The sequence below is a fragment of the Rattus norvegicus genome, chromosome 7 (assembly GCF_021556685.1).
Source record: "Rattus norvegicus strain SHRSP/BbbUtx chromosome 7, alternate assembly SHRSP_T2T, whole genome shotgun sequence".
NCBI lineage: Eukaryota > Metazoa > Chordata > Mammalia > Rodentia > Muridae > Rattus > Rattus norvegicus.
Genome location: NC_141540.1, coordinates 50,296,660 through 50,311,017, shown reverse-complemented (window position 1 = coordinate 50,311,017; position 14,358 = coordinate 50,296,660). Strand labels below are relative to the sequence as shown.

Genomic DNA, 14,358 nt, shown 5'->3' with positions numbered 1-14,358 from the left:
GCTAATAGTTTGATTTTCATTGAAAGAGGAAAAAATGGACTTGGGGGATGGCTCAGTGGGTAAAGTACTTGGTGTGTGAGCATGAGAACCAGACTTTGAATTTTTGGTTATAAAATCTGGGCATGGTGGCATACATCTGTAATCTTCAGAGAAACAAATGGGAGGATCCCAGTGACCTCACTAGCCAATCAGTAAGTTCCAAGCTAGCAATCTACTGTCTCAAAATACATGTAGAGCAGTAGAGTATGTGGCCGCATGTCCCACATGGGCTGCACCATGTATACTTACAGATATTTGGTCTTACACACATGCACACACAAACGCACACATTTAACGATTTTCCTAAGTCAAATATGTGTGATATTAGGCTTTACTTAGAAAATCATGTGTTAAGTCAGATACCTTATATATGCTTTGAAATCTAGACTCTCATGCCCACCTTCTCCTTTATGAAAACTTTTAGTGAGTTATAATCTGCAGAAGTTGTCTTCGGTGAATTGTAATCTCTAAGTGATGTGCTACACGAAGTTCTATGTTTATCTGCTGTATTGATGACTTGTGTTGGTTGTTGAATTTAATGGGAGATATTATTGTATGCTATAGAACCAGAGTAAATAAATGCCATTTTAATATAGAAAAGTTTTTTATCACACCAGTCTTCGAAGTCTTTCATCATGATGGCTAGGAGTCTTCTTTGACCTTCCTCATGTCTTTTCAAAAGCCAGACGTTAAAATTCTTTCGTCTTATCTGTTTCTTGGTGTGGGGAGGAAAAGATTCTTAATCTTTCATCGAAGCTATTTATTAGAAAAACTCATTTTTCTTTTAAAGTGAAACAGATTATCTTCACAGACAACTTGATTATATTAAAATAAAAGCATTCATTAACCACAAAAATATGTTCTAGATGGAAATAATTTCTGCTTATACTTCTGCACATGTATTCTTTGTTGTCACTATTCAAACTGTTGTGGATTTAAATTCATGTTATGGGGCAGAGATCCAGTAAGGATTATTTGGGGCCGGAGGAGAGCTAAGAGGAATTCTATATTATTGATAAAAAGAAAGCTTTGGCTTCAGTGATAAATGACGGATACTAAATAGATGGTGAATGGTTTGTTATGTCTGCAGACTTGTTCCTCTGTCAGAGCGTTCAGGAACTGATGTTTATCTCCTTTATTCTTAGCACCACGACCATTGCCAAGGGCTTAATTTGGAATTAAATGAGCCTTATGCTTAAGTAATTTATTCTCATTAGTTTGCCAAAAATGAGTCTCAGGATGGGTGTAGTACTCCAAGGCATAATGCTTACATTTTTGTTTCGTTGAGATTTACGTATGTCTTTTCATTTTCACTTAGTTCCTGGAAGTCTGAGATCAGAAGACTATGTTGAGTCAGCGTTCATCAAGAGCACTTTTTCAGAAACTACAGAGAGAGTTGTGTTAGATGGATTAGTTTATATGGATTAGTTGCCTTTTGGTTTTCTTTTGTTTGTTTGATTTTTGTTTTTGTTTTATTTTTGTTAAAGAGGATATTGGGGGAAAACAGTACACCACAGGCCTCTAGAAACATACCAGCACCAAGCACCAAGCACCAAGCACCAGGCACCAAGCACCAAGCACCAAGCACCAATTCCCATGCCAAGATTTCCTTATTCACTTTGTGCTCCCAGAGATAGGTGGCCATTTTTATGTTGTGAGCTAAATCTCACATATTTGTGTATTAGGAGATGGCTTTGCTCTTTAATTCATTTAGTGTGTCGATAAAAGGAACGTTTTTGTCTACTATGAACCTCTTATTCATGGTTCGTTTCCATTGTATGCTTTTTTCTTTTTCTTTTGGTATCTTAGTAGTTCTGAAAAAATCCTTCTACAACTTTCACATTGCAAGTATGGATATTGGAGTGATTTTTCCTTGAACCTATTTGAACTTATTAAGAGCTAGGCAGAGGGAGGGAGGGATCTGGGTGGGAGAGTTGAGGGGGAGGAAAAAGGGGGCAGAGGGGGGAACAGGTCCAGGCATGAGAAGAGACAGAAGTCCAGAGGACCAGGAATAGAAATAAGTAGCAGTCAGGGGTGGGGAACATGGGACCCATAGAAAGTCCTAGAAGCTAAGGATGCAAAAGGCTCCCAGGACCCTATCGGGATAGCATTAGTGGAAATACCCAACAGCCAGGAGATAAACAGCTTGGAGAACACTTCCAGTAGATAGACATGTCCCCTAGTGGAGGGATGGGACCACACACCCATTTCAAAAAATTTTTTTTCATCTTTATTAATTTGAGAATTTCTTATTTACATTTCAATTGTTATTCCCTTTCCCAGTTTCCGGGCCAACATCCCCGTATCCCCTCCCCCTCCCCTTCTCTATGGGTGTTTCCATCCCCATCATTCCCCCATTATTGCCCTCCCCACAACAATCACATTCACTGGGGGTTCAGCCTTGGCAGGACCAAGGGCTTCCCCTTCCACTGGTGCTTTTACTAGGCTATTCATTGCTACCTATGAGGTTGGTGACCCAGCATTGTCCCTGTCTAAAGAAATAGAACAGAGACTGAAGGAAAGGCCATCCAGAGACCCAAAGACCACCCCAGCTTGGAATCCATCCCACCTGCAGACACCAATCCCTGACACTATTGCTGATGCCAAGAAGTACTTACAGACCGGAACCTGGTATAGCTGTCCTCTGAGAGGCTGTGCCAGCACCTGACTAAGACGAATGCAGATACTAACAGCCAACCATTGTACTGAGCCCAGGGACCCCAGTGGAATAGTTAGGGGAGCTCTGAAGCTGCTGAAGGGGTTGCAACCCTGTAAGAACAACAACAGAATCAATTAACCGGACCCCTCAGATTTCCCAGGGACTAAACCACCAACCATAGGGTATACAGGGGTTGGTCAGTGGCTCCCTCTCTATATGTAGCAGAGAATTGCCTTATCTGGCATCAGTGGGAGGGAAGGCTCCTGGTCCTATGGAGGCTTGATGGCTCCAGAGAAGGGGAATGCTAGAAGGGTGAGGTTGGAGTGGGTGGGTAGGTGGGGAAGCACCCCCTTAGAGGCAAAGGGGAGGAGGATAAGGTGGGAGGGTTTGTGGAGGGGATGGGGGGGAGACTGGGAAGTGGGATAACATTTGAAATGTAAACAAATAGAATAATTTAGAAAAGAACTTAGATTCCAAGCTGTAGATCAATGTCATTTTGGAGCAAAGAAGTGAGTTAATTCTCGAAGAAAGACTTAGCTGGCACAAGCTGTGTCTGATTTGGTTTTGTGTAAAAATGCATTGGTTCCCCAGTTTACTTAGAGCTTACAGTGCATTCGTATCAGGAAAAGATGTTGCTGTAGAACTTAGGAATCTGATGTACATGGAGATGGGGAAAGTGTATAGAGAAGGCTGGGGACAGACACAGACAGACAGACAGACAGACAGACAGACAGACAGACAGACAGACACAGACAGTAAGCATGGCTACCCAGAGCTGTAAAGCAGCATTTCGTTTTCTTCTTTTACTTTTAAAGCTTTTATATTTTTATTTTTAACTAATTATTTTTATTTGCATTCTAGGTGTTGTCCCCCCCCTCTTGGTCCCTCCTCTCATTCCCCCTCCCCTCTGCCTCTGAGAGTGTGCTCCCCCATCCCACTTCAACCCCTTCTCTGGGGCCTCAAATCTCTATAGGATTAGACCCATCCTCTCTAATTGAGACCAGGCAAAGCAGTTCTGTGGTAATGCAACATTTCTGTGTTTTTAGATAGTCAAGATTCTAGATACGGTGCCTTAATGTCATGTTGATATTGTTTTCTTTATGAGCCTTCCTGGGGGTGGGGCATTGCTGGTGCAGATTCGGCTTAACAAAGTTTAAAATGTTGAAATAAAGACAACTAAGGAATGAGTTTTAAAAGTTTAGGGACACTGTTACGGGTGCCAAGAAATGCTTGTTACCAGGAGCCTGATATAGTTGTCTCCTGAGAGGCTTTTCCAGAGCTCACAGCCAACCAACCATTGGACTGAGAAAGGGGTCTCCAATGGAGGAGTTAGAGAAAGGACTGAAGGAGCTGAAGGGGTTTGCAACCCCATAAGAACAACAATACCAAGCAACCAGACACCCAAGAGCTCCCAGGGATTAAACCGTCAAACGAAGAGTGCACATGGAGGGACCCATGGCTCTAACTGCATATGTAGCAGAGGATGACATTATAGGGCATCAATGGGAGGAGAGGCCCTTGGGAGTTCCTATCAAAAATCATGGTAACCATAACAAAGACATTATAGATATTTGGAGGACCTGGAAAATTATAGTCGTGTTGGCACTGTCTTTAATCCCTGCAAATGTGAGGCAGAGGCAGGCAGATCAGCGTCAGTCTGAGGCTTACGTGGTCTATGTAGCAAGTGCGAAGCCAATCAGGACTACATGACCCTGTGACCCCAAAATAAAATAACACATTTTTAATGGGGAACAAGTGTAAGTTATAAAAATTACAGTCAATGTAACAAATAAAGTACTAAGTTTAGAACCTAGCCAGAATATATCTGTTTCAATCGTCAGAATGTAGATTGTTGCCGTTGTTTGAATGTTTTTAAGAGGCAAGTTTTGAATCCAGTAAACACATCTGGATTCTCCTGTCATAACATCTCTTAGGTCTTTGTTTTGTTTTGTTTTCCTGCTTAAACTTGCTGTTACTGCACCGTTCTTTTTATTGCTGCGCTCTTCTCTGCAGCAGAGATGAAAGTTAGAGGCATCCAGTTAGAAATTTTACTCAGTCCTGCAGAGTAAGGAACGTAGGCCATTTTCTGGAAAATGGGTGCAGTTGGAGATAATCAATACTAAAATAATTTGGACTCAGGCAAATTTTTGGAAAAGTTTCCCTTTTGTTTCCCGTGTGAACTTTATGGACCCTGAATACTTGGCTCTCTGACTCTCACTCACCAGGCTGCTGTGAGGCTGACTTGTTTCGTTTCACCACCTTCTAGTGATTTCTATTGATCATGTGCACAAGTGCATTGCACACAATGTTTCTCTTAATTGCCACATGGCTTCTAATCCTAAGGGCCCACCAAGCCTTATGACTGTACTGCTTTCTTGGATTTTTAAAAATGATCTTGCTTTTCTTTTGCTCTGTGAGTCGTTGCACTATTGTCTTTGTGTTTAAGCCTAAACATTTTTAATTAGCTTACGTGTAGCAAACACAGATCACCAACTATAGGTGATACAGGTAGTTGATTTTTCTCTATGTTTTCAAATTTTCCACCTGTGTTATACAATGTCTCTTTACCCAACCTATTTGATTGCTCTGCTAAAGTAATTTCAATGGCGTTTGTATCCAGTTCTTGTTTTTAAGCTTTATATGAAGTATACATTTTTCTCTATGATTTCTCCTTCTCCCTCTCCTCTTCCTCTTCTTTTTTCTTCTTCTTCCTTTGTGGTTCTTTAGGGGGTTTCTGTGTAGCTTTGGCTGGTAACTTCTTAAATAATGATTCATTATGTTTTATAATATTTCGTGATTCCTGATTAAGAGATTAAAGAATTCTAGGGCTAAATTGCATCTTCGAGTTGCAGTCTGGTTTGCCGATCTCATTACTGGATGCCACCTTGTATAGTTGCCGCACATCCTTTGTATCTTAGACTTCCTGACTCATTTATTAAGAATTCAGTTTCTCTGAGGGCCTGGGAGCATGGCTTACATTTCATTGTTATTTCTTTAGAATTAGTGAAATCTGCTATAACCATTCTCATAGTAAAGGTCCAACTCTTAGCATTTCCGCTGTCTAGATAAGACTGTGCAGTTCTGGATGGAGTGATTACCGGCTTAAGCTGCACGCCATCACCTAGGTATTCTTCCTAGATCAGGGCCCGCATAGTTTTATTTCTGTTTTGAAAAGAAATCGTTTATGTTCGCATGTATGGGTGTTTCGCTTGCTTGATGCTTTGTACCATGTGCATGCAGTACCCATGGAGGCCATAAGAGGACCCTGAAATAGGAGTTTCTGAAGGTGGTGATCTGCAGTGTTGGTGCTTGGGATCCAACCTGGGTCCTCAGAAGGGTGGCCAGTGTTCTTCGAGTCTCCTCTCTAGCGCCTGGCATCTGTGTTTTTAAAAGCCATAGTCTTCCCAAAGTGGTCTGCAGAGGGTAGTATCTGATAGCTGAACATGAGCCTCTCCTCCTTATGACCTTTGCCTAGACCATGCACAGGATTGTACCTGTCCCAGAGGGCAGGCTCGCTGATGGGTTGGATGAACTAGTTATGTTTCTGCTACTAAGAGGCATTCTCTTCTAATTTTCATTCATTGACCATGTTTAGCGCTGTCATATGTATACACTTCAGCTTCTCTCTCTCTCTCTCTCTCTCTCTCTCTCTCTCTCTCTCTCTCTCTGTGTGTGTGTGTGTGTGTGTGTGTGTGTGTGTGTGTGTGTTTGCTGGATTTAGCTTTTAAGTCTTTCAGGTCAACTCACTGGAATGCCTGTGTCTTGTCCCTCTCAGAAACAACAGTGTTGGGTAGTTTGATTCACTAAAACAAGAGGAAAAATAAAAAATACCCAAGCAGCTGTTTTGTGATGTCCACCTCTAAGCTGAGACTGGAGGATTTTAAGTTATTTAGGGGAACCTGAGCGACACTGGGAAAATTACCTTTGGAGAAAAAAAAGTATTGATACTTGATTCAATGAAATTTTCTTATCTTGAATATATGCACAAATCAGATTATAGGCATTAAGTTAGGAATTGAAAATCTCAAAGATCTTAAAAGGAAAATGAAGAAAAGATTTGAAGGACGGGATGACTGGATTAGTATGGAGTCTTGGTTTTTCTTTTCTTATTTTTTCAAATTATTTTTTATCGGATATTTTAAAATTTACATTTCAAATGTTATCCCCTTTCCAGGTTTCCCATGTTTCTTTCTTTGTTTGTTTGATTTTTTTGTTTTTTGTTTTTTTTTTTATCATACTCTTTGCCACTTTTTATAGCATTCACTGAGAGGGCATTCAGAGATGTGAGCAATGCCAGACAATTGATTCAGTGCCCTTTTAATAATGCTACTTACCATTGCATTAGAATGAATATTCCAGGAACATGGGACTCTGTGCACCCATGCGCGTGCGCGCACACACACACACACACACACACACACACACACACACACACACACACACACATACACTCTGCCTCTTTTGGAAGTAGCTTGTTAGATGTCACCACATGCTTTGACTTTAGTTATTTAATTATAAATATATTCACTTAAAACCTTTTGAATTATATTATTATATAATATAATATATTAATATATTAAAATATATTATTTTAAAGATTTATTTATTCATGTATGTGATTGTATGTACATACAGCTGCTCATTAGAAGAGGGACTACATTGGGACGACACAGTCATGGGCTGCCGTGTGGGTGCTGGGAACTGAACTCGGGACCTCTGGAAGAGCAGCCAGTGCTCCTAAGCACGGAGCTATTTCTCTAGTTGTGCTGTATTTCTTTACAAATCATGCTGATGATTCAGTGTAGGGCCATGTGCTTGCTCTGCAAACATTGGTACTGCCCTTGCTGCTTCACTGACAGCATCTGTTTCACTCTGGCTAGCCTTGAACTTATGACCCTCCAGCCTTGACCTCTCCATTGCTGACACTGGAGTGTCACTTACCATCCAGCTCTGTTTTACTCTGGTTAAAGAAATGAACAAGAAAATTCTTATGAACACAGATGTTCTTTTTTAAATCTTTCCAATTCTTTCTCTTAAAATAAAGAAATCCTTTATTGAAACTTAGTTTAAAGACTGTGGAGATTGGAAAAAATGTATTTGATTATTAGACATTGTATGTTGTTATTGTCAGTGTGCAAGTGTCATTGAAACTGTCAAGCCTGTGACTAAAGCTCCCCATGCCTTAGACCTGAGCAGATATGACTGTTCTTTGCTTCCTCTATGAAATCTAAATTTATAAATAAAAGGAGACAGCCATCTGGTGACTGCTGTTGCCGGTGCAGTGCCAAGTACCATAGAACTGGTCTTTCCTTTTGACCTGCCACTGGGAAGGAAATAATTGAATTTATTTTGTAATGGTCAGAACTTGAATGCTTTGGTCATTGATGTTTTAGAAAGGGATTTGGAGAAGGGAAAGACATTTATCCAAAGTTAGACGCAAGGTAGAATCTTAGTCACTTTATTTTTAGATGAAGGTTTTCCTAAGCATATTTTAAAAACGATGCAAATGAAGTCATTTTAATTTAAGTGCCCCTTTAAAAGTGTTTCAGCTGTGAATGTTAAATGTTCTCATGTTGCAGTGATGACAATGATGTTGACTCTTCTCCCTCTCTTTTGCTTTCAGAGGAAGAACTTGTCTCTCTTTCTCAGCATTAGCTTGTTAACATTCTGGGGGACCAGCCTTTTGGGTGCCCGGTTATACTGGATGGGCAATAAACCACCAAGCTTTTCCAACTCCGACAACCCCGCTGCTGACTCGGACAGCCTTTTGGCTCGCACGCTCACTTTCTTCTATTTACCTACCAAGAACCTCTGGCTATTGCTCTGCCCGGACACCCTGAGCTTTGATTGGTCCATGGACGCCGTGCCTCTTCTCAAAACAGTTTGTGATTGGAGAAATCTACACACTGTGGCCTTCTATTCTGGACTTCTCCTGCTCGCCTACTGTGGTTTGAAGAGCCCAAGTTTAGAAGGAGAGTGCAACGGGAAAGCTGTGACAAACGGCAAGCAGAACGCCAATGGCCATAGTTGCTACTCAGACGTGGAGTACCGGAACTCAGAAATTAAGCCCAGCTTTGCATCCAAAGTAGAGAATGGAATTAAAAGTTGCGTATCACAGAGACCTCAGCTCCCTTCCACTGAGAACATTGTCATCCTGTCTTTATCTTTGTTGATAATACCTTTTATTCCTGCCACGAACCTGTTTTTCTATGTCGGCTTTGTAATCGCAGAGCGAGTCTTATATATTCCCAGTATGGGCTTCTGCCTTCTGATCACAGTGGGCGCCAGAGCCCTTTATGTCAAAGTACAAAAGAGGTTTCTCAAGAGCCTGGTTTTTTATGCTACAGCAACGTTAATTGTCTTCTACGGACTCAAGACTGCGATCAGGAACGGAGACTGGCAGAATGAGGAGATGCTGTATAGATCAGGGATCAAAGTGAACCCCGCCAAAGGTAACGCGTCATTTTATGGTTTTTGCCTGGATGCTTTGCACTTGCAGCCTCCTTAGAGCATCGTTTTGTGCCTTAAAGCACAACGTTGCAGATGAGATCCTTCTATGCGAGGCCTGTATCTTCCCTTCTTATTTTTGTAGAGACACATTATATAAGCAATTGAGATACGGTCAGCATTTCACGATTGAGATAGGAAACGCATTTCCTTGTGTTCCTGATTGTGTCTCCACAGAAGAATTAGAACTTGTGTTGACTGGAAATAACGACGATCGTAAGAATTTAGGAGGATGCTTACTGTCTGTGTTTTAAAATATGAATAATATCTATCTCTTTGATTATAGAATGGAAGTCAGTTTATCTCATTTAACTATGCTCTAGGCACTATTGGTCAAGCATTGCCTGAGGAAATACGGCAAGACATGGAGGTGAGCTGCCTCAGAGTCTCCCTATTGCGACATAAGTGTAGGTGTGATCAATGTAAGTTTTGAGGGGATTGAATATGCTCATGGCTACCATTAGTTAAAGTAGTTAGTGCATTCCTAATTTAAGATGTCTTAAGTAACTTAAGGGTAGAAAATCAAAAACAAAAAAACCAAAAAAAAAAAAAACTTTGTATACTATTAAAACAAACAAATGAAAAAGGACAGGTACTATTTCTTTTAATGTAGAGAAAAGTTATTTTAACCAGTCTCTAAATGGATAGACACAGCAAACTCTAGCTTTTGTTAAAACACAAAATTATTAACAAAAAGCTGATCTCAGAGTTTAGACAATTTAGATATTGGTGGAAACAAGCGAAAATAAGGAAATCAGGTTTGCGTTTAGTGCACATATGTGTCACAGTGCATTATGTCACGGTAAAGCCCCCTGGAGCTGTAGACTGGTGTGGTCCGCCTTGTATGAGCTGAACCCAGATCTTCTGGAAGGGCAACAAGAGCTCTTAACTGCTTAGCCATCTCCTCAACCTGGGTTGCAGAGGTTTCTAATGAGAACAAAAGGAAGAGTTGAGGTTTGTTCAGCCTGTGAAATTCTTCAGTTCTTTTTACCTCCCCCTTCAAAAAAGAAAAAAGAGAGAGAGAAAAAAAAATCACTATCATGTAGCTTTTGTAAGTAATGGATATTGCCCAACCCCAAGACTTGTTAAAATGGTTGCGGTTTTTACAGAATGATTTTCAGGTAGTTTTCCTTTGGTGGTCCATACAAATTTAGAACAAGCCCACGTTCTTGTCATTTCAAAGGGAGGCATGTAAGGACTTAAAACAAAATCTTCTGGCCCTGTTATTTGAATCACTATGTTGTTTGGGGGGATTTATGAAAATTTCTGGCTAAATTTCATCATGCTAAGCTGCTGTTACCGAGGGCTCAGATAAGAGGCGCTTCGGGAAGATAGAAGCTGTTGTTTTTTCTCATGGCAATCTCAATACATGCAGCTTGGAGCTGATAAGGCGGCGCCATGGCTTCTTAGGATCCCTGCTTCTTTTTTGTTCCCCTGCCATCTCCATGGGTCACCCTGCCCATGTGGTCCAAGATGGCTCATTATCACATCAGTGCCTTGGCTGAAGGGAAAGGAGAGAGGAGCGGTAGAGTGTGGGCGTACCCATTCTTTCTAAATTACAGTGAAGAAGTTATATACACTGTGCTTGCCCAGAGATTGTTGGCTACCTCTCTCTGGGAGAAAGACTGGGAAATATTATCTTCGGAAGTCCAACCATCCAGCCAAATGTTATTACTCTGAAAGAGAGGGAGGGCCATATTTAGATGCCAAGGTCAAAATCGACATCTCTGATACACATAAGGTAGAAGCATCTTTAACCACGTATGTCGTTTTCTGGATTAACAATTTGATGGCTGACAGCTGTGATCTTGAACCCAGTGCTTTGGTGGGAATAGTTAAAAATGCCTGGTCATTTCTTCATCACTACAGTAAGCTACCTCATAAGCAGCTTGCCCATGCTTTCTTCATAGCACCTGACAAGTGGCGTACGCTCTGAGCCTCTTAAGAGTAGGTAAATGACCGCTCAGCTGACCAGAACTAGTAAAAACACTTGGAGATGGTCTACAAGTCCCAGCCACCTGCCTTATCTGCTGATGCACCTCATTTTACTGGATGGACGGTCCATTTTCCCAGTAGGTGGCTGGGAGGCCAAGAGTTAGTTGTGCCTCCCCTCTTCTGGGGTCAGTTCACGTCCATTCCACCTGCAGTTCCTTCAAGCTGTGCCTTCAGTAGTCTCTCCAGCACCTCACCGTGTCGTAACATCTCCACTGCTATGTCCACAGACTGCAGTCATCCTTCATGAGACCGGTGGTTCTCAACCTTCCTAATGCGGCAACCCTTTAATGCAGCTCCTCATATTGGGGTGACCCCCCCCTCCCGTCCCAAATGTAGAATTATTTTTGTTGCTACTTCATAACTGTAATTTGGCTACTGTTATGAATTGTGATGTAAATATCTGATATACAGGGTATCTGATAGGTGACCCCGTGGGATTGAGACCCACTTGCTCTATGAGAACCATTGCTCTAAGGTATTATTAAAGGATTCCTACCTGAACCCCGCCCCTTCGTTTACTTGATTTTTCATCACGCCACATTTTCTATTTTATGTCAGACAGGATAACACAAATGGAGAGTTCTCAATGGGGAATTTTGTTCATTGGGATTGCAGTTTTATATATATTCTTAGGCTCCCAGATGTGTCCAATTTCTCTAGTGTCTTTGCATTTTGTCTCACTGTCTTGGGGTCTTCCTAACGACTCGGACTTTATCTTTGGGTATACTAGTATCTAATGCTAGACTGGGTCTTCTTGTACATGTTGGAAGGTGTTATGTTATCCGATGATTGAGTCTCAGCTTTTATAACTATGATCTTTTCCCTCTTCCTTTGCCCCACTTCCTGTTGAGACAGGGATGTTGGAAGTGATTCAGGCCAGAGGACCTTCTGTTGCATCTGGACAGGCTGTAGCGTTTTCCTTTCTACTACAAAGCAGACCTTTGTGCACAAGGTGCTGTGTGTGAATTTCCGACTTAGTCTTCTTTGCTTTAGTTAGGGTTTCTATTGCGGTGATAAAACTCCATGACCAGAAGCGACTTGGAGATGAAGAGTTCATTTCATCTCACACATCATCCAAGTCACAGTCCATCACTGAGGGGATTCATGGCAGGAACTCAAGCAGGGCAGGAACCTGGAGGTAGAAGCGGATGCAGAGGCCATGGACAAGTGCTGCTTACTGCCTTGTGCCCCAATGGCTTCCTCAGCCTGCTTTCTTTTTTTTTTTTTTTTTTTTTTTTTTTTTTGGTTCTTTTTTTTCGGAGCTGGGGACCGAACCCAGGGTCTTGCGCTTCCTAGGTAAGCGCTCTACCACTGAGCTAAATCCCCAGCCCCAGCCTGCTTTCTTAACTACCCAAGGACTACCTGCCTAGAGGTGACACTACTCACAATGGGCCAGGAATACCTACAAGAACTTAAGAAGCCTTGCCACACGGCATTTTCTCAACTGAGGTCCCTGTCCCCAAATGAATGATTCCAGGTTCTGTCATGTTAGCACAGCACACTTTTCTACCATATTACCTGAGCCTTGAGAGTGAGATCTAAGCCAGCTGAGCGGAATTGCCAGGCACCTCCTCCTTGGTAATTTCTGAGCCTTCAAGGCTTCTGCTCCTGGGAAGCTCACCTCTGCTGCTCTCTTTGGCTTTGCCTATTCCTGCAAATTTCCAGGTTGTGGTCAGCTCTCTGTTGGGAGTTAACTGATGGCTCCATGATATTACTGAGTCTCGGTATGGGTCAGCTTTCCTGTTGTCAGGGCAGGGGGGACCATTTCAGTTTCTTTGATGTCTGAGCTGACACGTCGATTGATTTTATTATAGCTCACACTTAACCGACATCCCAGTGACCCCGTGGAAATATACAAGGATACACATGGCGCTGCACACACCCCTGTTTTCTGCTCATTTCTCATTTCTTACCACAGCATCACAGAGAAGGTGCGAATATCTAGCAGCTTCGCCTTCCCGTGCTCCGTTCCAGCCCCGCAAGCTGCTCTGATGCCTTCTATTTGCCTGATAAACTCTGACCACTGTGCCTCTGTCACTGCTTCTGTGTAGAATGTGTTTTCTTAGATATTCTCAGCGCGGCACACTGCATCTTCCTCAGGTCTTAGACGAAGGTACCCCGTCAGTAAGATGCTTTGTGTAGATTTTTATCAAGCCTGTTGAAGACAAAGCCCTGCCTCTTTATGCTGCATCCCCTATCTTCCTTCTATTCTTCGTGTGTCTCATAGCGCTCGCGATGGTGCTCCTTACTGTCTGAATGCATTGTCTGTGTACACTACAAGATGGGGTGGGAGAAACTTGGGGCTTTTGCACTTAACAGTTCAACATGGTAGGAGAAGAATGCCTGAGTCAGTGAAGTGCTTGCTTCATAAGTGTGAGGGCAGAAGTGTCATTCCCAGAACTCATGTCCAAGCAGCTAAGCACGGTGACATATTACATTTGTAATCCTTGTAATGCTGGGGGCACAGAGACAGGACGATCCCTGGGACATGCTTGCCAGAGAGGCTAGCCTAGTCATTAAGTTTCCAGTTAACGAGTGAGTCTATCCTGAAGAATGTAGCCAGGACTTCTGAGGATGATATATGGAGTTGAGCTCGACTTTCCACAATGTGCTTATGCACATGAGTGTACTCAATCCCACATAAGCATGTGCACACAAGGGAAGAATACCATATATACAACTTACCATGCCAGAGAGAGAGAGAGAGAGAGAGAGAGAGAGAGAGAGAGAGAGAGAGAGCGCTTTTAGTAAGGGATACTTGAACAGTAAATATGACAGTCATTCTTCTTGAGTTTTATGTTCAGTTTAGAGATAGAATGCATAAGCAGGAGATAAGGAAATGTAAAATGTTTAGCTTTGGGTGAACCAGATACTGAGAGGGATTCTTTATAAAATGATGGATAGGCCTGGGAATGTAGGCCATTTGTATTTCAGGTCTGTCCCCTGTGACATGGGCTTCCATTTTGAAGTAGACAGAAGTCTTTCAATCCAGGTTTCTTGCCAATTTTTTTTTCTCTCCTATTTGCGAAGTGCCATAATTCTGACTTCAGTTACTTCCTCTGCAATCATGAGACGGGGAAGAATGTTATGTAAAAAAGCCTCCTGACAATTTGTCACATTACTTAAGTCTAGCAAAAGATTAGAAACCCTTTCAAGCC

At 42.0% G+C, this 14,358-nt stretch overlaps 1 protein-coding gene across 4 annotated transcripts in view; it reads left to right on the top strand.

Annotated features, from left to right (window-relative positions):
* Positions 1–14,358, top strand: part of Tmtc2 (transmembrane O-mannosyltransferase targeting cadherins 2) — a 413,503-nt gene that overhangs the window by 199,762 nt on the left and 199,383 nt on the right. For all 4 annotated transcript variants that reach the window (XM_087556320.1, NM_001171177.2, XM_087556321.1 and 1 more), the window contains 1 exon segment: positions 8,322–9,150. In XM_087556320.1, coding sequence (XP_087412446.1) covers positions 8,322–9,150 — 829 coding nt within the window.